The 25,833-nt window shown below is 35.1% G+C and overlaps 3 protein-coding genes across 3 annotated transcripts; 2 read left to right on the top strand and 1 right to left on the bottom strand.

The window, feature by feature from the left end:
- The first annotated feature begins 2,888 nt into the window (after window positions 1-2,888).
- LOC104230376 (uncharacterized) lies at window positions 2,889-7,559 on the top strand. Its single transcript, XM_009783166.2, has 5 exons — window positions 2,889-3,058; window positions 6,536-6,650; window positions 6,733-6,822; window positions 6,945-7,043; window positions 7,165-7,559. The coding sequence occupies exons 1-5, from the start codon at window positions 2,991-2,993 to the stop codon at window positions 7,267-7,269; spliced, it is 477 nt and encodes a 158-aa protein (XP_009781468.1). The 5' UTR covers window positions 2,889-2,990; the 3' UTR covers window positions 7,270-7,559.
- Window positions 7,560-12,500: 4,941 nt separating this feature from the next.
- On the top strand, window positions 12,501-17,275 carry LOC104230368 (WAT1-related protein At5g07050-like). Its single transcript, XM_009783155.1, has 7 exons — window positions 12,501-13,089; window positions 13,734-13,796; window positions 13,886-14,002; window positions 14,658-14,892; window positions 15,729-15,887; window positions 16,341-16,492; window positions 16,794-17,275. The coding sequence occupies exons 1-7, from the start codon at window positions 12,899-12,901 to the stop codon at window positions 16,969-16,971; spliced, it is 1,095 nt and encodes a 364-aa protein (XP_009781457.1). The 5' UTR covers window positions 12,501-12,898; the 3' UTR covers window positions 16,972-17,275.
- A 528-nt stretch (window positions 17,276-17,803) lies between these two features.
- LOC104230360 (RING-H2 finger protein ATL16-like) lies at window positions 17,804-19,128 on the bottom strand. The gene has a single exon (XM_009783147.2). It carries the CDS (start codon window positions 18,706-18,708, stop codon window positions 17,806-17,808), a length of 903 nt encoding a protein of 300 aa, XP_009781449.1. The 5' UTR covers window positions 18,709-19,128; the 3' UTR covers window positions 17,804-17,805.
- Window positions 19,129-25,833: the final 6,705 nt, after the last annotated feature.

Genomic DNA, 25,833 nt, shown 5'->3' with positions numbered 1-25,833 from the left:
GATTGTTAATAAAGTGGGAGAAAAATTATGAGTCTCAAGTTCAAATTACAGCAAAAACAAAATAAATATACTAAGTGATTCTTTTTTATTTGTTTAAATTTTGATGGACAAAATTATCAGTATTGTGCTAACATAAAATAGTTGTTATCCCATGAAATAATTGATTTAGCATGCAAACGGGCTAAAATACCAACGTTATTTAAAAAATAAGAGATCTTTCAATTTATTATAACGAAAAACATCTTCAACACATCTATGCCACGATCTAATAGAATATCCTTTTAAATTGAAATTGGCTAATTGCTAGGGTACAGTTAGATTTGCCAATAGAAAATTATGGCACGTTCTATTCTTTCTTCATTGTGAAGCAAACATGTACGTCCTCTCCCACTTTCTTACTTTTATTCTTTTCTTAATTACATATCTTAATGTTTAAGCTAACAATTTCTTAATTATGCATTAAATCTCCCATTTTTTAGTGCTCGATGGCACATTAATTAACTTAAAGACTCATGTTGTAAGATAAAAAAGATGATGTGAACGTAAATTCTAAATGAACTGAGATTCATAGAGATTTGGGTTCTAACCGTAGTAAATCAATTCAGAATTTAAACTCTGCGAGTTCAATATATAATGTGCTCCGTAGTGGCAAGGTTTGATTAGAGAGGTGACAATAGGCCAACCTGTAATGTGGCTCCTTAATTGCTAGGGTTCTATTGACTCTTGCTCATGAATTTTGTAGGTATTTATTTGTTTCCTTGAAAGTGCTCAAAGCTTTTTTTCATAGTTTATTGTTGTTTGTGATATGTATGGCACGTTTCTCCTGACTAGAGTTTTTTTTTTTTTTTGGAAAGTTTTTTTCTAATTTATTTTCCGTTGTACCCAAAAATAAAATAAAAATTGAAATAGATTGCTTGGTTTGTTGTGAAAAAATCTTTTCCATGGACTATAATATAGGAAGTATAGTAGAATACAAAATTTCTAAAGTTTGGGGATCCATAGCACCCGCTTACAGCTTGTTTGGATGGTTGTTACTCATTGTATCGTATCGTATTGTTACTTTAAATATAATGTTTGTTTTGATTGTTACTTAAATTTTATTGTATCGTATCGTTAAATCCGTCGTTACATAACGACGAAATGTGCCATTTTATGTAACGACCGATTTGATGTGGTCGCATTGTTACCTTGTCTTTTTCTCTCAATCTCACCCTTTATTATTATTAAATTATTTTATTTTATCATTTACCCTATCTTTTTATATAGTAATTTTACCTTGTATCATAATTTTTCTTTATAATATTGCAAGTTTATTCTTCATATTGCTGGTGCGTGATATCATGAAACGATGACAAACGACACAATCTATCCAAACATTGTATTTATCAAACGATACAATACAATACAATATAGTACGATACGATACATATGAAACGACACGTAACAACCATCCAAACAAGTTGTTAAAGACTTTTCCTTAGAAAATAATAAGTTAAATTATGACATAAAACGTCTTTATCTTGAAAGCCAATTCCTATTTTTCTTTATCAAGTGATAAAAGTAATATTTTATGTAATTTATGTACCACAATTGATGTAAACTTCAATAATCTTATCCCTCCTTTCCTTGTTATAGATGGTAATTATATGGAGTTTGAAAATCCTACTAAGAATATTATGGAAACATAATTTTAAGGAAAATTTGGATTAGAATTATCGTCTATTATTGAGAAGAACTCTCATTTATTTTTTGGTTCCTTATTTGATGTTCGATAGTTGCCTTTGAACTTTGACTATCACGACACATAAAGTTCATTAAAAGAAAAATCGTGCCCTATTAATTTTTTTTGATTGATCCGAACCTAAAACTAGGGGTGAACGTCGGTCGGTTCGGTTATGAATATTATCGGTTTAACATATCGGTTATCGGTTTACAAATTTGATAAACCGATAACCGAACCGATAAGATATCGGTTATCCGGTATTGGTTAATCGGTTATCGATCATAATCGGTTTATCCGAAAAATAACTCAATCTAGAGTTAAGCAAAAAAGAAAAGACAATTCACTGGAGTTAAGCAAAAAAGAGAAGAATTCACATATAGTATACTAAAGACTTACGCTAGGAGTAACTAATAAGGTCTATGAAGAATAAAGATGAATTAACTGAAGAGTGGGGTTGAGAAAGAATAACAGAGAATGAACTGAAGCCCTAGTATTTGTCTATACTTAAGGATAAAGTCGTAGTTTTATTAATTCTTATTGAGTTATCGGTTAACTAATTAACAAAATTGGCAAACCGAGACCCGAACCGATAATCCAATAGTAAAAAAATTCTAAATTGTTATCGACCGTTAACCCGATACCGATAAACCAACAAATAATTAACGGTTCGGGTTATCGATTTTACCTGATATATGCCCAGCCCTACCTAAAACATCTAATTACCAATACCACCAACTCTTATATTTCTAATTGTTTGACTAGAAAAACCAATGGAAAGAAACCCACAGAGATGTCCCAGTTTGAAATAAGGGAAAAATATTTTTTTTATTTTAAATTTTCTAATAAGAAAAAACAATACTAGAAGCTCATACATCTTGCACTTGTAGTTGCTAACACTCGCTCTCTCCATTTGCCACGTCACTGAATTCTACATCACTTGACCAAATACTATTGGTCGTAAAACGTGTCCCCTTCGATCCATTGTCCCTAAAGCGAGTACATACTATTATACTACTCGCGCGCGTTCACAATCTGAATATCAAATATATAGCGCGGCATTGGAGGGAAATTACAAAAATTAGCCAAAATTTTAAAAAATAAAAAATAAATTAATTTTATGTCTTTTTATGAACTGTACTGTTATTTCACCTATAAATAAATACTTAAATCAAACTGTTAAAGCAGCAGAAGTCCCTTTGGTTTCTCTCTCCTTTTTGAATCTCTAAAAGTCTTTGTTTTCTAGAGAGAGAAAGCAGCCAGTACAGTAATGGCGTTCTTATCATTCACAGGGAGGCTTCTCTTCGTATCAGTCTTCGTTCTCTCCGCTTATCAAGAGTAAGAAACTTCATCATTAGTTAAGTTCAGATCTACTCTGTTTTTCACTTTTTTTTTTGGTTTTATGTATGTAATTTCAGTATTTATACAACTTTATCTGGTATTATTAACTTGCATTGAGTTATTTATCGTTATGTTTTAATTTGCTATGTGGTTCTCATTAGTTAGAACTAGTATAAGATGAGTTGGATCTAGTGCAATTTAGATGAACTAGTAGACTAGAATTGGAATGAAGTATTATTGTTAACTTGCATTGAGTTATTTATTGTTATTTTTTTTAGTTTGTTATGTAACTAATTGTATTTTTTAGTTAGCTAGGGTTCTGTCCTGAGTTAGAATTAGTGTATGAGGAGTTGGATCTAGTAGGATTTAGATGAACTAGTTGGCTAGAATCGAAACTGAAGTTTTAGGAATATAAGCAATATACACCGATGGTGTAAAGATTTTATAGTTCAGATTTTGAGAATTAAACTTCTCAAATTTGACTATGAATTTGGACATAGAATCTTAAGTTTTTTGAAATAAAAATTTACATAATTGGAAACTACATAAAAAGTACTAGTATTAGTCACAGTAATTAACAATTTAAAATATTTAAAAGGCATATGAAAAAATCGTGATAAATAGAACTCCTTTGACTCTTTGAATTTCGAGTTGTATCAAACAAATTGGGATGGATGCAGTAGTATTTATCAAGAGTTACATGTAATTACCTAATAATTGACCTGATTGTGTAAAATATATTTACACTATTAGCCATAGAACGTGTGATAGCATGTTGGTTATCATCTTTACCATATTAGAATTAACGCTTATCAAGAGATTACTTGTAGTTACCTAATAAGTGACTTGATTGTATAAATATTTTTTACACCGTCAGTGCATAGAATTTATGCTCTTTAGAATTTGTTCATATGGCTTTTGATCAGCTATTTGTTTAATTGTTTTAGCTTATACTTACTAGTTACTTTGGTAGCGAAGTTAAGCACGTTTGGTTGAATGATTGTGTTTGTTCGTCACTATCTATGTATCGATCTAATTGAAGAGTTAGGTTTTCTTATATAAGTTCTATGCACTAACGGTGTAAAAAATATTTGCACAATCAAGTCACTTATTAGGTGATTGCAGTATAAGGTCACTCATCAGGAAATCTCATGTAAACTTCTATGGTTGGCATTAAATGTTAACTTGGTAAAAATATTGAGTAACCTACTATCACAAGTTAAATTACACTAAGTATAAAGCATATCAGTATTGTTAATGTATATAATTGAATGCTACTTTTATATTTATTTTACAGAAGGCTATTTTAGGATACCTTGCTATGTGCAGTATTAGTTGAGATATAACAATAATTGTTCTATTAGTTTGCCAGAGTTGCAAAAGCTAATGCTTGGGAGTGAATTTGTCTTAAGATTTGCATAGATTGAAAAGTTTTACCATAAAAAAAGAAACATTGACTTGTAAATTTTTGATTGTTAACACTGATGAAATTTTGTTATCTATAGTTTGTAAGAGTCGTAAGAGGTGCCCGATATTTGTACTAAAAATTGTTCCAAAATATTTGTCCTTTTATAAGAAAAGAAGGCATTATTTTCTTTTCTAATTCCACCCTTATTGATAAAGGTAATTTAGTCAAATATCCATTATGATTAATGCTATTAAATGATTTTCTTAATAGGTTTGCAAATGACTGATAAATCATTTAATAGCATTAATCATAAGGGTTATTTGATTAAATTACCTTTATTATATCTCCTTAAAATGAGTAATAACTGTCGAGAGACATGTTTGAGAATCATTTATCGGAGAAAGGGTAGATTAGGGAAAAAATAATTAATGCTTTCTTGATTTCCTAAAGCAACACTTATTTTGGATTAAATTTATTTTGCTATTACAACATTTAGGTTGGCATTGGGGCCTAGTAACATTTTTCTTCTCGGAGTTAACAGTCCAAACTCGCCTCTTGCTTGTGTTGTGTTGTAATATAGATCTTAAGCTGAACTGCTCTGTGCGAAACATACAAACGTCAGTTCAATATCTTGTTAGAAACTCAACATAAGCTTATTGGTTTGGTAGAAACTCAACAAACAGCTTACTGTTTTTCGGCTTACCTATATTTTTTTATGTTCCTGGGACATGTCCATGTAAAGGAAGCTGTTAGTTTGGGGAATAGGTACGAAGATATGGAACACAATGCTGCCATGCCACAATCACTTATATTAGCCAGCAAGTTGTATTCCTATCCCAGTGTTTTGGTAAGCGTTAAGCGCAAAAAAGCGACGAGGCCTCGCTTCACAGAAGCGAGAAGCGCGAAGCGAAGCGCGCACTTTTTTCATGTGAAGCGCAATTTAACACATAAATAAAAAAAATAAAATAGGCATAGATAAATGGCTAAGAACTCATTAAAAATAACATATTAAGCAAATGTCTTTATGCCATTGAATAATCAAATTAAATTTACTACAACCAACAATAAAAAAAAATAACAATTAATTCACTGATAAATTGTAGGAAACAGAGCATAAATTGCAGAAAATAGAGCATATAGCAGCATAAAACAGAGCACTTTTAATAACAGAAGAAGAAGAAGTCATTTAGGGCACAAAATGAGAAAAATTGAAAGAATTCCATTAGAAGAAGAATAACAGAAGAAGAAGACCAGAAGAAGAAGAAGAAGAAGAAGAAACTTACCGAGATCTGGAGAAGAAGTCGTTGGAGCAGCAGTGGTCGTTGCTGGAGTTCGCTGGAGAAGAAGTCGTGTATGTTTGTTTGTTCACAGATGGTTTATTTGCCAATTTTTTTTAAAAAACCCTAGCTGATGCCTTTTGTTCGCTTAAGCACGCTTTTTCTCACTTTTTCTACCGGCTCGCTTCTTGCTTAAGTGAGAAAAGCGCACGCTTTTTGAATGTGAGTTGCCTTTTTAGCAGAAAAGCGCTAACCCAGCGCCTCGCCTCGCTTCATCGCTTAAAGCGAAAAGCGAGCGCTTTTAATAACACTGTGACCTATCCTTTATGTAGAATCATTGTTTAAGAGGAGAAAATAGTCAAAACAAATGTTGTAGAGATATATTTATACTTATGATGATAATCAGGTTCAATCATGCTGCCCGTTCACCAGGAAGATATAAATTGATATTGGTTACCTTTCCAAAGAGCAAAGCTTTAGGCTTGTTTATGGAGCAATATACTGGCTGACAATGTTCCCCAAACTTTCCTATACTTGCTGCTTCTTTTTATTTCATACTTTTGTTTTAAGATGTTGTCTCTCTGCCCTTCGGGGTAGGGGTAAGGTCTGCGTACATACTACCCTCCCCAGACCCCACCCCACTGGTGGGATTATACTGGGATGTTGTTGTTGTTGTTTTAAGATGTTGAAGAATATTGAAAAAAGATGTTAGACATAATTAAAAAGTTACACACTGAGGTCTTTAACTCTTAATTGCATACGTGCCTCATATATGATGGCTTTTTATAGATTCAGCGAATTTGGGCTTGATGGTGGGTCAGCAGCAAAGGCTTTAAGCCCAAAGTTCAATGTTTTCTCAAAGCATGTGGCGACACACACAGGATTTCAAGTACCACATGTAGAGGTAACAATTTGGCTTTAGTTAATTAAATTTGGTTTTAACAATGTCTATTTTGTTTGTCTAACTTAAGATATGTCATTTACAGATGAAACATCTAGTGTTGGGGGCCTTAGTTATGAAGGGTCTTGGAAGCCTTCTTTTTGTCTTTGGTAGCTCTCTTGGAGCTTACATCCTGGTGTGTATCTTCCATTTCCTCAAATTATTCGTCGAAGTTGCTTTGTTAAAACAAGTGAATTATTTGAACTTGCTTGCTTCATCCGGCTGATTGCATCTTGATCTTGGTTTTCGTCAATGAAGCTTTTGCATCAGGCCATTACTACCCCCATCTTATTTGACTTCTACAACTACGATGTTGACAAGAAAGAGTTTGCTCAACTTTTTGTCAAGTTTACTCAGGTAAGGCAATGGATGTCTCTTTGGATTTTTGTTTCTTGCATTCATTACGAACTTGCTATTTCTGAAGCGAAACTTGGCAAGGTTTTATTAAGTTGTGTATTTTGCACTATCTTTTTGACAGAGCCTGGCACTTCTTGGCGGGCTGCTCTTCTTTATCGGCATGAAGAACTCTATGCCCAGGCGATCCACAAAGAAGAAGGCGGCTCCTAAGACAAAAACAGTTTAAGGGATAAGATTCAGTTTTGTTGTGATTGATTCGCAGCACGATAGCCCCTGAAGAGTTTCTTGTAAGCGTTGTATTTTGCAGTTTTACTGCACTCTCATTTTGCTCTCTTTTTGTTGAATTTCCAAACTTTGTAGCTCGTTTATGTTATCTCGTTTTTTTGAGGATGTAAGTTTCACTCTTTAGAAAATGGATTTAGACATCAATTAGTCCAAAAATAGGGGACATTTAGTTGACATAGCAATTGCAATTGCTTCTGCTGTAGTTTATTTGATAGCTTTTGTTGGTTCTCACATTCTAGCTTTCTAGTCTGCTCATGTCGATTTGCACCCAAGTTTCCTATTTGGTCAAATCAATATAGCCATTCTTAGTGATGCATTTTAGAAATTAGCAAGTATTTATTTTGTTCTTAAATTTTAAACTAAAAATCCTAACTTCATGACAATTCAGGATATTTTTGTCTTGAAAATTTGAACTCAAAAATTGAAATTCTGACTAATTCTTAAATAGTAGCCTTTTAGAGTGACTACCTTATGTTAATTCTTCTTACTTATTATGTATGGCTCAAGGAGTAAAAGACAGTGGAGAAATCTTATAATAATGAAAGAGAAGTAAATCCAACAAAATAGTGAGACAAAAATAAGAGTGAGCTTCATTTTCCTTTTTCTCCCTTAAACCAATATAAAGGTGAAAGATATTTGTTGGTCACTAGTTGCAAACTATATTTGTTGGGGATAAATTTTTTGAAGTTAAAATGATGTTATCGTTTTATATTTTCTAGCACCTTATCTTAAATTCTTTGTATTTCACTATTCTCTTGGTCATTCATCAAGGGAGCAGTAGCAAAAGGTAGTTGATCGTAGGGAGAAATTCAAAAATAGCCAGATTTACAATTGGTCGTTCAAAAATAGCCCAGTTTCAAAAGTAATCGAAATTTAGTTACTTTTTATGTAAAGATAAATCTGAGCAAAAATACTGTTCAAAACTCGGAAAATATGCCAGTATATTATATTGGAGTTCCAGGATAAGTATGCTGGAACTCCAGCATAAGTACACTAGAACTCCAGCATAATATACTGGAGTTCCAGCAAGTATAATTGTCCAGTATAATATACTGGAGTATGGAGCACCGGTGCTCCAGTCTCTAGTATATTATACTTAGTCAGCAAAGTATACCGGTCCAGCATAATATGCTGGAGTTCATACACAAGTGCACCGAATTCCAGAATATTATGCTGGACCGGTCTCTGTTGCAGCAAAATAGTGGCTATTTTTCATTGACTTTGTAAACGCTGGCTATTTTTGAATGATCAGTCCGAAAATTGGCTATACCGTGCTATTTTTACTTGATCACATTATATTTAGCTTTTGGACTTTATATATTTTGATTTTTGAATAAATTTAAAGAATCGGCATCTGATATTTTCTGATGCTGGCAACAGCAGCATATACTTTTTCTAGCGCACATATATAGAATCAACTAAACGAATTTTCAGCTTTTGTTAATCATGCATGTTGTAGTTATAGTTATTCCGGCATTCTAAAAAAAATGTAGAGAATATGTGCTTTCGTAATGGTATATGAATATTTACACAAATAGTTGGTCAGATTTTCGATTTATTTTTCCTACTTGACGTACATAAATTACACACTGACTATATATATTATAGATGGATTATATGTATCCTATACTGTTTGCAAAAAAATTTCAACATACGTGAAAAATTATAATTACAAACATAAAAGATGAATAATTTTATTGATGAGTCTTTGTGAGTACAATTCTGCTTGTTCCCTTAATTCTTCTCTCTAGTTGTTTTCCGTGATTCGAGGGCTTAACCAGTGTATTTCTCGAACGTAGGATGATGCGAGCTTTCTTGGGATGTATTTGATCTCCATGAAAGGAAGAACATCCGTTGATCACTTGGCGGTTTTGAGAAAGATAATATTTGATGTTTTTGATCTCTTTGTGAATATACCATGAAATTTTATGAAATTTTGACATGCTTTCAAAGGGAATATGTGACCCCTTTTATAGGTGTAACTAGGGTTTTTAGTAGAGTAGCCTCCAAGAAACTTAACAGATTCTACTTGTAGTATCTTAAATTTAGGACATAACCTAAATATCAGATGGATTTGATCCGATAAAATTTTGATGTATATGCATTCGCCGATTATATTTAAGCAGTTGAGTGAGCGGTTAGTTAGAGTAATTCTTTCTTTCATCGTAGAGGCAAGTTGTGTATTAATCAATCTATAGTATTGGTCACTCATATAACGTTGCATCTTTCGTGGTAAATTGGCAAACAAAAGGCTACAATTGCATGTTGTTTAGTTAGTTGTTTGCTTCTTGCTATAGAATTTTGTTTCGTTAGTTGCCATCTCTCTTTACCAATTAATTTCGTGTTGAAAGAATGATGGAATTTTTCGTAATATATCGTATTACAATTTTTTTCAACGGGTACCGATGGAAACTGATTACTAGTTATTGAGCTAATTTGAAGCACTGCATAATTAATTATGCTTCTTTCTAAAATGGGAAATAAAATTTAAAAAAATATTTCTTTGTAAAAAGAAGATTTCATACAATAATTCGCCAAAGTTAGGATAAAACTTCAGGAAAGGATAAGCTATCAGTGGGATTCTAACTATATACACACACCAAAAGCACAAATTTTTTAACACTAATAGTGGGATTCTAATAGCCAAAAGCATAGTTTTCAGATGGGTAATTGAAAAATAGTCGAATTCGCAAAGTCATTGAAAAATAACCTCTATTTTCTTGCAACACGAAAAGTTCCAGTATAATATACTGGAGATTGATGTACCTGTGTATGAACTTTCAGCATGTTATGTTGGAATTCCAACACACGGAAAGTTTCAGCATAATATACTGGAGATTGGAGCACCTGTGTATGAACTTCCAGCATATTATGCTGGAACTCCAGCGTATTATGCTGGAATTTCAATATATTATGCTTGAATATATTCGGATTTTGAACTGTCGTTCAGATTTATCTTTACATGAAAAATAGCTAAATTTCGATTACTTTTGAAACTATGGCTATTTTTCAATTACCACTCATAAATCTGGTTATTTTGAATTTCATTCGAATATGGCGGGATTATAAAGACGACTCAAAATTAAAGGAGTGGATCCCAAAAATATGTCGAGAATAACTTAACAATTACACTTTTTTTCCGAGAAACTTTCATAAACCACTATGTTGTAGTGGTTATTAACTAGTTGTAGCTACCATTTACTATATTACTTCCTATAGCTATATTTTCAGATTTTTAGAGTGTATTCGATGTATTTAAGCTACTGTATTCATGAATATAGTAGCATTTCTAGGCGTGAAACATGGGATTACAGCTAGACAAATTTTTGTATTCGAGTGTATTCGACTGTATTCATGGCGTGAAACATGGGATTACAGCTGGACAAATTATTGTATTCGACTGTATCACGGCGTGAAACATGGGATTACACTGTTTTTAAAATAAAAGTGAATCAATTAATATAATAGACTCCTAATATAACTCAACAAACTCAATTATAACACACAAATTTTGTATTTCCAGTTATAAAAAAGATTCTCAACCGAAAAATACCCCAAAAATATAGCAATCTTCAGAGAAATTATATAATATATCTGAATACATAAATTTTATTAATTAAAAAAAATATATGAATACATTCATGGAATATAGCGAGACAGTGCATACAATAAAATACATAGAATACATCGGGATATATTGAAATACAATGAAAAAAAGATAGTGAGTACAATGAAATACATTGAAATACAATGAAATAAAAAGACAATGAATACAATTAAATACAGCGAGATCCATTGAAAATATATTGATATATATTAACTGAAAATACAAGTTCCATTACAGCGGGAAAACATCTGTCAAAATCTTTCCTTCTTCCATTGCTTTTTCAAGAGCAATTGTCTGTAAATGGCGACAATTTCACTGTCTTTTGTTTGGTTGTGTCGACTTTGTGTACTATTTTAGCAAATAAGAACATTAGACCTGAGAGAGAAATTTCACGACTTCTTCTCCTTCTCCAGCGAGATTGAAATTCGACTGTGAAGGAGATTGGGAGGCTGAGGGCGGCGGTATCAATGAATAACGACAACGGTCAGAAGGGTGACAATGGCAATTGTTCTAGCGTCCGGTGGAGGAGAAGACGTCGGGAAGTAGAGAAAGAGAGAGAGAGAGAGGGAGAATAGATATGGGGTAGGGGATAGGAGAAATTTGAGGGGATATGAGAGAGAAAAATAATACAAAGCTTATTTTATGGCTTAAGGGTAGGAGGTAAACATAAATAGATATTTGGCTATAAAAAATCAAAAGGTAGCTATGGAATATAATTTTTTAAAAGGGTATTTATTTAAAATAAATAAGGTATCAACCTTTGCTATATGAGGTAACTAATCCTTGTTTTCCAACCTTCATTACACTTAGGGGTCGTTAGGTAGGGTGTATAAAAATAGTACGAAATAAGGTGTATTAGTAATGCAAGAATTAGTTATGCAGATATTATTTCTTATCTACTGTTTGGTGTGGTGTATTAAAATTGTATAATGCATTGCATAATTTTTAAGAAAAATAGTTGTTTACAAAAATGCCCTCCATATTCTCTAGCTTTAAGGGACTTTAAGGACAATTGTGTCTTTAACCATATTAATGCATGCATTAATAGCCTTAGTATTACTATGCCATGGTTTTCTATGCATTACTTATACATAGGATAATACCAAGTATTAGTTATACACAAATTAAAAAAATATACCAAACAAGGTATTAGTAATGCATAGAGCTAATGCTTGCATTATATTTTCTAATACCTCCTACCAAACGACCCCTTACAAAATAGTTTTATACAAATTGCTCTTTGAGAACACTTGTTTTTCACAATTCTCTTCCAACACTCCCTAACTCTTAAATGAGCAAAGATGGAACCAGAATTTAAAATTTATAAGTTTTGAATTTGCCATCTAATTCTTAGTCCGTTATAGTTAATGGATTCACAATGTTAAATATTTTTACATATTTAACGAATTTTCTAATACAAATATAATGCCTAAGTAAAAGTTACAAGATTTATCTGAACCCGTAACTAATACTGTAGCTCCCAACTAAACATAAATTAAGGACAATACTCCTTATATAAAGGAGGAATGACTACCACACATATAAGCTACAAAATTCGTCTTCTTTTTATTCTTTCAAAAATGTTTTCTTCCAAATTCTTTAGTGGACTACACATATCATCTATAATGCAATAATCTTGCACTCCCTTTTGTTTTTTCAGGTGGTAGAATGTTTGTTGAATGACTTTTTATGCCTTTTATAATTAAATATTCAAGAATAATTCACCACTAGAATATTTTATTTTCTCCATTCTTTAAATCCCCCCTCAAAGTTTTTACTTTTCTTTAGAAAGAAAAAAACAAGAAACATATTACTATATTCTATCCTTATATTGGAGAATTGTGTCAGATTATCATAAGAATATGTTGATCAAGAACAAGATCCCATTCTTACAAATTGGCTATATTTTCTTGTATTTAAATTCTTGATCTTATTGTATTAGTAATTTGTCAATTACTAGAAGATGGCTATTATGGGCATTTTCAAGAAGTTCAAACCTCATTTTCTTATGATTTTAGCTCAGATTTGCTATACTTTTCTATACTTCATAACTGAAGCTTCCTTCAATCATGGGATGAATCCTCATGTCTACGTTACTTATCGGCATATTGTTGGTGGTTTAGTTATGTTACCATTTGCTTATTTTCTCGAAAGGTACGTATATATCACTTTTCTCTAATCCAAATACATGCACTAAAATAAAGCTAACTCGGTACACAAAGTATCTCACGTTCACGCAGGGTCTGACAAAATCCGCATCCCAAGGGGTGTGATATAGACAACCTACCCTAATGCAAGCATTATCGGCTGCTTCCACGGCTCAAAACCTATTAGTCACATGGAGACAACTTTCATAATAACTTAGTATAATTCAACTGTTATAGTAGGCTATCTGCTTTATTTTTTCCGATGGCCAGTTCCATTTCTTATGGAATAGTTATATGTATTTATCTTTCAAGTGACCTGATAGTGTAAAATCAGTGCATAATAGTTAATCCTTTTTAGGGAGGGAGGGGAAACTGCTATGAAATGTTTCAAGCTATTAGCTCCTCTATTCCATTTCATATGACACTATTTTTTTATTTTTAATCTGAAAATAATTTAACTCAAACTTACTATCTTTTATAGCCATACAAATTTTATGGCATATTCAATATCATATAAGTTCAAAAAGGCTTACAACCATACAAACGTCATGATATATTCAAGATTGAAACTTTCAAAAGTCTTCATTTCTTTCTTAAATTTCGTGCCGAGTAGGCGATTAATATGTAAAGAATTCTGTTTCTTTTCTACAGACAAACAAGACCAAAGTTGACTTTGGCTTTGCTATTGGAAATCTTTGTACTTTCTCTTATGGGGTAAGCTCAGTTGAACATCATATCATCCTTTTAAAATATAGTTTTGAGGAGAATTTTTTTTTTTACTAACAGTTTGTTTTTCATGTCAGAGTGAGTTTGACGTTGAATATGTACTTTGTGAGCTTGAATTTCACTTCTCCAACTTTTGTATCTTCTATGGTCAACACTATTGCTGCATTGACCTTTGTATTAGCAGTAATATTCAGGTAATTAAATCTCAATAATTTCAAGAAAAGAACGTAGACATTAATAGTTTATGAAACTAAAATCTAACTATGTAGTAGTATTTACTTAAACTCATCAATTAAAAGGATTTGAGTTCTATGTACCGCCAGTCAGTATAATCAGGATTTTCACTAAGGCGTGTCAAAGTTTAAAGAAATAATTACATGAAGAAGTCAAGGGGATAAAATATATAGAATATATACATAGAAGAACAACTTTTACTTGCCTAAACGTTGTATTTTTTTCCGGCGAAGGAGTGTTAATTGACACCCTTTGGAGCTATGTAGCTCCGCCACTGCTGACAGTGTAAAAATCTTTACACCATCAGTGTGATTTTGACATGCTATAACATGTCACTTAACATTTATTTTGTTTACTGATCGACGTTACCTGCTATTACCTATTCAGCCGTGGAAACTGTCTTTTGAAGAAATGCAGGGTAAGACTGCGTACAACAGACACTTGTGGTCCGGACCTTCCCCAGACCCCGTGCATAGCAGGAGCTTAGTGCACCGGGTTTCCCTATTTAATCGATGTTATATGTTATTACTTATTTAGTGACCTGGTAGTGTAAATATCCTTTACACTGACAGTGCATAGAATTTAAACTCTAATTAATTTTTTTTGTTGTACTAGGTTGGAAGTTGTAAATGTTGGAGATCCTAGGGGAATAGCAAAAATCTTAGGAACACTGGTTTCATTGGCTGGTGTAATGACAATGACATTGTACAAAGGAGCTTGTCTGAAAAACCTATGGCAACCTCTCATCTATATTCAAAGAGGAAGCAGTTTTGTGCATGAAAATTGGCTGAAAGGGTCCATTTTGACAGTTGCTAGCTGCATTACATGGTCCATATGGTACATCATGCAGGTCCTTCTATGAAATTCGTATCTGTTAATTCCGTTCGTCGAAAAATTATACTGTACAAATAAGATAAATGAAGCTTTTACCCTATCTATTTCGAAACCAGTTTTGCACTGTAAACTGTTGTATGATGGTACAGGAGCAAGGGCGGAGTTAGCAAGAGGGAAGGGGTTCAATTTAATCTTTTTCATCGAAAAATTATACTGTGTAAATAGGGTTAAAAAAGTGGAACTTTTCGATTACGCATAAACTGTTGAATCTCCTTGACATAGGAAAATTTTATAGTATAAAGGTAAAGGGGGTTCAAAAGTTGCTTTAAATAACAATTCAAATCTCGACTAGGGCATTATTTTGAATCCCCTTGTCTGAACTCCTGGCTCCGCTCCTATATAGGGGCTTCCCGACACCCCATTTTGCATGTGTTTAACAATACAGAGACGCTTGGATCTTGATTATGTGTTTTTTTTTCTATTATGCTCGGCGTTAAAGGTTCACTTAGCGAGCTTTAAGTCGTTATCAGATGCGGATCCAAAATTTAAGCTTAATGGGTTAAATATTTAAGGTTCTTAGCGTTGAATCTATTATATTTTTATAAGATGAGTTCAGATATAATATATGTTTGCAATTTTAGGAGATTTATACACATAACTTTATATTTCACCATTGAAAGTACTAGATTCAAATGAATTGGTGCTGCTGCACTGCATCCACCTCTGGCTGTCGGATGCCTATCACAGCGAATGTCGGTCACAGCCGTCTAATTTTGGGTCATGACAAACTTGTTACAACTTGAAATTAAGTTGAATTCTCTTTTCTTACTAGTTTACCAAAAAAATTTACAGGCTTACACACTAAAAAGATATCCAGCACAATTGTCATTGACTACATGGATGAGTTTTGTTGGAGCAGCACAATCAGCTTTTTACACTGTCATTGTACAACATAAAAGAGCTGCTTGGACCATTGGTTTCAACATTGATTTTTGGTCTACAATATATGGGGTAAGAAGAGTTCAATTATTTCTCTAATGAAACTTAATTTGGATTTATTGTGCCGGGCCTTACTTACTGGGTATTATTATTATTATTATTATTATTATTATTATTATTATTATTATTTTTCGCCTATTTTCTGGTTCTAATGTTACTGTCATTATTTCTATTGTTTTCTGTTGATAGTACTGATAAATTGTCTCTCTTTTCGTCTTTGTGAGCAGAGGGTCTACCGAAAATAGCCTCTCTACTCCCTCGGGGTAGGGGTAAAGTCTGCATACACACTATCTTCCCCAGACCTCACTTGTGAGACTGCGTATAATAGACCCTTGTGGTCCGGCTCTTCCCCGGACTCCACACATAACGGAAACTTAGTACAACGGCTGCCATTCTTTTGTTGTTGTTGTTGAAACTTAATTTGGATGTGACAAACTTTAATGTGTTGTTTTTAATTTAAAACAGGGTATAGTGATCTCTGGTTTAGTGGTGTTTATTCAACTTTGGTGCAATGAGCAAAAAGGACCTGTTTTTGTAACTATGTTCAATCCACTATCAACAATATTAGTGGCAATTCTAGCATACTTTGTCTTTGGGGAAAAGCTATATATGGGCAGGTAAACAATTCTGTCTTGTTTTCTTCTTTTCTTTTTTGTAAGTGTGAGGAGAATAGAGGTGGATTATATGAACATAGGGAAAAGTTCCAAGTATACCTTAACGGGTTGCGCTCGTTATGGGACTTAACCCAACACCTTACAGCACAAGCTGATGACAACCGCTTGCGATTTGTCTTATATATAACCTCCATTTACCTTTTAGCCTATAGGAGCCCCCATCATTATCTTTCATTATATATATATATATATATAAAATATTTTCTTATTCTAAATATCCACTTTTTTCTTCATATTTTTTCAGCATAATAGGAGCAGTAATAGTCATTGTTGGCCTTTACTTGCTCTTGTGGGGAAAAGAAGATCCCAAATCAGAGAGAAATGATGAAGAAAAATGCAGCACAATCAAAAGAGAACAACATGAAGACCATATGATGCCAAAATTAGCATCAAATGCAAATGATTTTAAAGCAAAACCTTAGAATATATACTAAAAACCAAAACAATAAACAAATACAAATTCAAGGAGAAATTTCAGGTAGGGAGCGCTTCTCCCTTAATAGACCTTATGCGGCACAAATCTGAATTACTCTGACCAATGATTACCGGATACTAGATGGTCAAAAGGCTAAAGTGGCATGTGCACTTTAGACAAGAGATTGTTGTATTAGTTTAGTGCTTCATTTTATTAGTATCCTTTGAAGTCAAGAGAGATTAAACTAATTAGAAATAAATGTGGATTCTAACAATCATCAAATTATACAAGAGATTGTCTTTGTTGTGGCATGGTACTGATCATTTTAAAGAGTCCAAAATTTTTACAAGCTCAAGCCAGAAGTAAACAAAGAGCGGTAGAAGAGAATAAAGTGTTGCGCCCATTTTTTTCTTTCATAGTTGGGGCAAATGGAAAGAGACGTCGTGCAAGTTGAAGACTTTCGCAGGTGTCAGTAGACACGCTTTTGATAACGGCTCGATCGTGAAAATCAATCCCAATCGAATCTATGGAAAGGAGATCCATCCAACCATGTAGAATCAATCCCAATCGAATCCATATGCCACTCTAGCTTTTCAAATTTTCAAGAATCAATAAAATGGTCATATCTTTAGCTACAACTGCTGAGAAAAGTACATAAATAAAGACCAGTTTATAGGAAAAATATACATGAAAGAGAAAAAGAGATTACCTCTCCCTATATTTTTCTATTTTCCACAACTATCTTCCAAAAAATTTCTAAACAAATCCAAGAAACTTTACATCTATACCAACAAAAACTACCAAATTCTGAAAATAACCCCTCCCCCCCCACCCCCACACACTATGACTCTAAGTGAACTGGTAAAACTGCATTTCTTGATCCTCTTCCATTCCCAAATGAAAAAAATCTTTTAATTCTACTACTACTACCTTCACTATGACTAACATTAGTAACTTGCCTTTGCTGCTGAATAATCTCTTGAACTGCTACGTAAAGTTGTCGATCCGACGCCGAATCCATTGAGAAAGATCTCCTGGTTGGTTGAAATGTGAATTGTTCATCCTTGTTCCTAATTATGTCAATGCATTCATCTCCCATACTTGAAACATGGTTCAATTTTTTGACTTTTGTTTTTGGTACATTTGGTTCAATTTTTCTAGTAGAAGGACTAATTGATAAATCCCCTATTTCTATCACAACATAGTCTTGATCTTGAGGAGTGATGATTTGATCCAATTGGGAATTTGTTGTATTTTTTGATAATGAGATGCTAATTCTACAAAGTGGACAATTTGCATTATTTTGAAGCCAAATATCAATACAATCAATGTGAAAAACATGGCCACAATTTGGAATGACTCTTAGCATCTCATCTTCTTGAAACTCATTCAAACAAACAACACATTCACAAGAAGTTGTTGTATTTTCTTCCCTTTTCTTGTATTGGAAAACGGGGATTGATCGAATCACTGATTCGTTCAGTCCCTCATTTTCCACTGCTTGTGAGTAAACCGTTAAAGGGTCTTCAATATTTCGACTTCTTGAAAATGAAAATGGCCTCAAAAGATCAACTCTTTGCCAATTCAAGCAACATTTGATGACAAAAACATAGTAAATGACTAGCAAGAAAATAATAGCAAAAATGCCTATAATAGCTATGGCAATAATTGGAAAACTAGAATGAGAAGAAGAATGCAAATTAATTGGAGGACTTTTCATGGGAGAAATTGATTCTAAATCCATGTTGTTTGAGAACTCGGGAAGATCTGTTAGTCAACTAGATTTTTTTTTTTTTTTTTTTTTTTTTTTACGAATCGGAGAGACAAAGGGCTGAATCTCAGTGGATCGTGGCAGCAAAGCCACTCTGCCACTTACAATACCCCGTCACGTATTTAAGTCGTCTGCAAAGGATTCTACCCGCCGCTCGATGGAAATTGTACTTCAAGGCGGCCACCGCGACTCTTCCGATCAACTAGATTATGCTCGTGTAGTTGGCCGTTTAACGTATGCTATGCACTGCACTAGGCCGAATATTAGAAAGGTGTCAAAGAAGATATTGAAAGGTTTGTAATTTTCAACACTGAATGAGATGAAGGACCAAAGTCCTATGAGAAAAAGGGTCAAATATTGAAGAAACTTTGGGAGGGTATTTAATGACAAGAACATGAAGAATTATCAGAGGAGATATCAAATGAATAAATGAACATATATATAATATGAATTTTGGGAAATATTTTAAGGTGAGAAGCAGATGGAAGTGTGAACATAGAGGTGTAGTTGTTGACTGCTGTCTATTTTCCCAATTAGAAAAATCTTAGTTGGCAAAAAAAATAATTTAAGTGTTTATTTCTCGATCACATGAATTTATTATTAGTAATCGCATTAGAATAGGGTGAGATAGATGTGATCCACCTTTAATTAAAAATTTCGAGTTTTAGCTTTGAGAATACAAATTTTTTTCAAGAGTATGCCTATTTTAACTGGTCTCGTGAATCTAACTTAGTCGGGTCAATAAGTTTCGAATTGCATAATTTTAAGGTGAAAATAGCACGAACTAGTCAGTTTTTGGACTGGTAATTGAAAAATAGCCAGCGTTTGTAAAATTATTAAAAAATAGCCATTATTTTGCTGCAATACGAAAAGTTCCAGCATAATATACTGGGGATTGGTGCACCTGTGTATAAACTTCCAGCATATTATGCCGGAACTCCAACACACGAAAAATTCCAGCATAATATACTGGAGATTAGAGCACGTGTGTATGAACTTCCAGCATATTATACTGGACCAGTATATTATGCTGGAACTCCAGTATATTATGCTGGAATATTTTACGGATTTTGAACAATGTTTTTGTTCAGATTTATCTTTATATGAAAAATGACTAAATTTCAATTAATTTTAAAACTGTAATTATTTTTTAATTACCATTTATAAATTTGACTATTTTTTAATTTCACCCACCTTTAAGCTAGATCCGCCCGTTTGGCTACCCAAATTTAAAATCCTACATTACTAGCCAATAAAGTTGTACGCGTTTGCGATGACGAATTTAATGGAGAAGTTTTATTTTGTATCTCATACAACTTACATTAGTTGTATAAGGCTCCTTTTTGTCTCACAAATTTATGGACCCCAATCTTACACTTTTGGGTCCACAAAAATCTGGGTCCACAATAATATGAGACAAAAAAATTACCTCATACAACTAGTGTCAGTTGTATGATACACAAAATAAAATTTTTCAATTTAATGGGACCCAATCTAAACAACCGCCAAAAAAACCCCAGAAAATCATTGAAAAAGAGAAGGGAGATAACACACTCGAAAGTCAAATATGTAAATGTAATATATCATTTTTTTTGTTTTTAAAAAACAATGATGTGCTAATGTTGATTATTTTATTGGATGTTTGTTATCTACAATTAACAAAGATATAAAGTAACTCTGTTGATTAATACTAATATATATAAGAAAAAACCACTTAACAATTCTTGTTTCTACTAAATTTAAGTCCTGATTTTTTTTTTATAATTTTCAACCACTTTATTGACAATTTTGATTAATGAAATCTGAAAACAAAAAAAAAGTAATACTTAAAAGGACATTCGTTGCATAAAGTATTCGTTATTCACGCAGGGCAGCACCCCAAGGGGTGAGATGTAACCGCCTGCCTTAATGCAAATATTAGTGACTTCTTCCATGGCTCGAACCCCTAACCTATAAGCCATACGGAGACAACTTTACCGTTGCCACACGGAGAAATTATATGATTTTTTTTGTTGAATTGTTGTCACACAGTCAAAGGAAGCTGCAACTGCTATGAAATTTCTTAATTTTTCAACGTTTAATAATATTAGATCCATAATCCACGTGATTCGAACAGTATAAAGCCAAGACCTTTCTCTAAATATAATTATTTTGTTTTGGTATTTTTCTGAAAAAAGGAAAAAGAATGAAAAATAAATGTTTACGCGGTATACTTTTGACAATTAGACACTATACTTTATTGAGCTTCGATTGAAAACTTTATAGTCCCAACATCTTTATGACGTCTTCTTTTAGTCCTATATTCACATTTGGTGATAAATATAGTGAAATCTTAAATTATACTTTCTCTGTCCAATTCATATGACATACTTTTTTTTTTAATTTGTCAGAAAAAAATAATATATTTTTATATTTGTAAGCAACTTAACTTTAAACTTCATATTTTTTGCTTAGTGACATGATTTGCCGGTCACACATATGCATGTCTATGGCATGTCTTAGACTATAAAATTTAAAAATATTGTTTCTTATTTTTCAAATTTCGTGCCTAATTAAACGATCACAAAAAATGCAAAGGAGGTACCATTTGATCAGTAAAATATTAGACTTACAGATGTGTTGGAAAAAAATTGTCACTAATTGTAGTGATTATAAAAATAGGGAGCCTTGGCGTAACTGGTAAAGTTGCTGCCATGTGATTATGAGGTCACGGGTTCAAATCGTAGAAACAGCCTTGCAAAAATACAGGGTAAGACTGCGTACAATAGACCCTTGTGGTCCATCCCTTCCTCGGACCCCGCGCATAGCGGGAGCTTAGTGAACCGGGCTGCTGTTGTGATGATGTAGTGATTATAATATTACTTGTTGTTGCTCCCAAATGCACACGCAAGTATACGTGATCGACAAGTAATATAGGATTGTAAGTCCAGATATCGTACCCATAGGGACTTGTGATTAAGGCCAACATTCCACTGGTAAGCAATCTGTAAATTGTGATAAATTTTTTAAGTTTTTTAAAGTTTTTTTGCGTCTTCGACGATTTCTTCTCCAAGAAAGAGACGAACAGACCCATTTCGAACCTGTTCTCCTTTCTCATCTCGTTCGCTGATAACACACAAACACGCACCAAAAAAGAAAAAAACTCCTTCAAAGCTTTAAGATCTGGAAATTTCAAAAAAACAAAGGGTTTTCAGTTGACTGGCTTGGTGATTTCTGGGGATCTTATGGGTGTTTAAACTCTCAAGATTGATAGTTGATTGCTGAATCTGCGGCTGCTTCGCTGGGTTGTCTTTTTCATATTGCAAGTGGTGCATCTGTTTCAATTGAAAAAGAGCAATCGTTTTGCTCTGCTTCTTTGCTTACCAGTGGTAGCGGTGATAGCTCCTTCTGGTTTTTGGGTCGTGGTATTTTCTATGTTTTCAGGAATTCTCGGAGTATTGGAGACAAGTTGGGCGCACGAGCACTGGCAAAGGAGAGCAACCTGGGTGAGTGTCAGCAAGGGTGGTAGGAAGTGGGCGGGAGCGTACAACTACATCGAGCACAACAAATCAGCCACAGGTTTTGTTATCGGGAGTTGGTACCTCCTGTTTTACTGTTTCCCTTTTGGTGTTAGCTAAATTACTGTTACTTTACTTCGCAATAGTTAAACCTTTCAACTAGGATACTAGTTACCACGTGTTTCCTTCTAGTTTGATTTGTGTACGTTGTGCACTAGCGAGTCTTCTCTAGATTGTTGTAGGTGTAGTGGCTGCAGTCTGGGATGATAGAATAAGGGCATGTCCTCGGGTGGGGCAGAGTGTGGGGTGGGGTTCAGGGGGTGGGTCGGGTAGCAGGGGAGGTAGAGGGGGCAAGGGAGCCTATAGGTTGAGAATCGGGTCATGGAACATAGGTTCACTAACGAGTAAATCCATAGAGTTGGCGAAAATCCTGCAGAAGAGGAAGATTAATATAGCGTGTGTCCAGGAGACTAGGTGGGTCGGATCGAGGGCGAAAAACGTGGATGGGTATAAGTTGTGGTACTCTGGTGTCCTGAGGGGTAAGAATGGAGTGGGTATCCTGGTAGATAGCCATCTTAGGGAGTCCGTGGTAGAGGTCAGGCGGGTGAATGATAGGCTAATGACTATTAAGTTGGTGGTGGGTGAGGGTACTTTAAATGTCGTTAGCGCGTACGCACCACAAGCAGGCTTGGATGAGGATATTAAAAGGCAATTTTGGGAGGGGTTGGATGAGATTGTTCGTAGTATACCGCCTTCTGAGAGGTTATTCATAGGAGGAGATTTCAATGGTCATATTGGGTTATCTGCAGGTGGGTACACTGAGGTGCATGGCGGATTTGGTTTCGGAGAGCGGAACGGAGGGGGCATTGCGCTGTTGGACTTTGCCAAGGCTTTCGATCTAGTCATTGCAAACTCGAGTTTTACGAAGCGGGATGAACATTTGGTTACTTACCAAAGTTCGGTGGCGAAGACTCAGATTGACTATCTCCTCCTCAGGAGATGCGACAGAAGGTTGTGCGAGGACTGCAAGGTTATCCCAGGTGAGACCCTCTCAACGCAGCATAGGCTTTTGGTGATGGACATTTGTATTAGGATAAGGAGGAAGAAGAGGTCAGTACAAGGACGCCCCAGGATTAGGTGGGGCGCCTTAACTAAGGATAAAGCTAAAGAGTTGGAAGGAAGGTTATCGGCAATGGGAGCTTGGAGAAGTAGTGGGGACGCAAACACAATGTGGTCGACGACGACGGACTGTATAAGAAAGGCGGCGAGAGAGGTGTTAGGGATATCTACGGGCCACTATGGTGGACACAAAGGAGATTGGTGGTGGAATGCAGTTGTCCAAGGTAAAGTGGAAGCAAAGAAGGCGGCTTACCTAAGGTTAGTAGGGAGCACTGACGAGGAGGAGAAGAGAGAGAACAGTCAAAGGTATAAGGTAGCTAGGAAGGAGGCGAAGATGGCAGTGACAGAGGCTAAGACGACAACTTTTGCTCGTCTGTATGAGGAACTAAGGAACAAAGGTGGGGAGAAGAAGTTATTCCGACTCGCTAAGGCGAGAGAGAGGACAACTCGGGATCTGGACCAAGTGAGGTGCATAAAAGATGATGACGGCAAAGTTTTGATGGGAGATGACCAGATTAAGAGGAGGTGGCAGACCTACTTTCATAAACTTCTAAGTGAAGAAGGGGATCAGGATATTATACTTGGGGAATCGAGGAATGCCGACAGTCACCATGAAGTAAGTAATTGTAGGGACATTGAGATCGATGAAGTCATGGAGGCAATGCGTAAGATGAGAAGGGGCAGAGCTACCGGGCCAGACGAAATTCCGGTTGAACTGTGGAGGTGTGTGGGTAGAGCAGGCTTGGAATGGCTTACTGCATTGTTTAGTGTTATATTCAAGACTAATAGAATGCCTGAAGAGTGGAGGTGGAGTACAATGGTCCCGTTGTATAAGAACAAAGGTGATGTCCAGAGCTGTAACAACTATAGGGGCATCAAATTACTAAGTCATACCATGAAAGTTTGGGAGAGAGTGGTAGAAATGAGAGTGCGAAGGACGGTGTCTATTTCAGACAACCAGTTCGGGTTCATGCCGGGACGATCTACCACAGAAGCTATCCACCTTATTAGGAGGATGGTGGAACAGTACAGAGATAAGAAGAAGGATCTCCACATGGTGTTTATTGATCTGGAGAAAGCGTACGATAAGGTTCCTAGGAAGGTCTTATGGAGCTGCTTAGAGGATAAAGGGGTCCCGAGTAACTATATTAGGGTGATTAAAGACATGTATGATGGAGCTAAGACTCGGGTTAGGACAGTAGGAGGCGACTCTGAACACTTTCCAGTTATTACGGGGTTGCACCAAGGGTCTGCGCTCAGCCCATTCCTATTTGCCCTGGTGATGGATGCACTGACTCATCATATTCAAGGGGAGGTTCCATGGTGCATGCTATTTGCTGATGACATTATTCTAATTGACGAGACAAGAGGCGGCATCAACGAGAGGCTAGAGATTTGGAGACATGCTCTTGAGTCTAAAGGTTTCAAGTTGAGTAGGACGAAGACGGAATACCTCGAGTGCAAATTTGGAGTTGAGCCGACGGAAGCGAGAGTTGAAGTGAGGCTTGACTCTCAAGTCATTCCCAAGAGAGGTAGTTTCAAGTACCTTGGATCGGTTATTCAGGGGATCGGGGAGATTGACGAGGATGTCACACACCGTATAGGGGTGGGGTGGATGAAGTGGAGGTTAGCGTCGGGAGTCTTGTGTGACAAGAAAGTGCCACCGTTACTAAAAGGTAAGTTTTATAGAGCAGTGGTTAGGCCTGCCATGTTGTATGGAACTGAATGTTGGCCGGTAAAGAACTCACACATCCAGAAGATGAAAGTAGCAGAGATGAGGATGTTGAGGTGGATGTGCGGGCATACAAGGATGGATAAGATTAGGAATGAAGATATTCGAGAGAAGGTGGGTGTGGCCCCCATGGAGGACAAGATGCGGGAAGTAAGACTCAGATGGTTCGGGCACATTCAGAGGAGGAGCACTGATGCACCGGTGAGGAGGTGTGAGCGACTGGCTGTAGTGGGCACGCGGAGAGGTAGAGGAAGACCTAAGAAGTATTGGGGAGAGGTGATCAGACAGGACATGGCGCGACTTAGGATTACTGAGGACATGGCCCTTGATAGGGAATTATGGAGGTCGAGCATTAAGGTTGTAGGTTAGGGGAGAGTGTGAATATTTCTACAGCACAATAGAGGGAGACTATCCAGTTAGGAGTTAGACTAGGAATGTCATTGGTCGTCTATTGATGCAGGGCTTTACCTTCTAGTTGTACTATACCAGCCATCTATTTCGTATTTCGTATTCTGTATTTCATATTTCATATCTCTTATATATTGTTGTTATTTTTATTACGCATTTTTATGGTACTAATATATCATCTCCTATTGCTTTTTTGAGCCGAGGATCTCCTGGAAATAGCCTCTCTACCCTTCGGGGTAGGGGTAAGGTCCGCATACATATTACCCTCCCCAGACCCCACTTGTGGGATTATACTGGGTCGTTGTTGTTGTTGTTATTGTTGTAGGGACTTGTGATTAACTA

The sequence above is a fragment of the Nicotiana sylvestris genome, chromosome 9 (assembly GCF_000393655.2).
Source record: "Nicotiana sylvestris chromosome 9, ASM39365v2, whole genome shotgun sequence".
Lineage (NCBI taxonomy): Eukaryota > Viridiplantae > Streptophyta > Magnoliopsida > Solanales > Solanaceae > Nicotiana > Nicotiana sylvestris.
The sequence above is the reverse complement of the archived record's forward strand: the minus strand, read 5'-3'. Positions and strand labels throughout refer to the sequence as shown.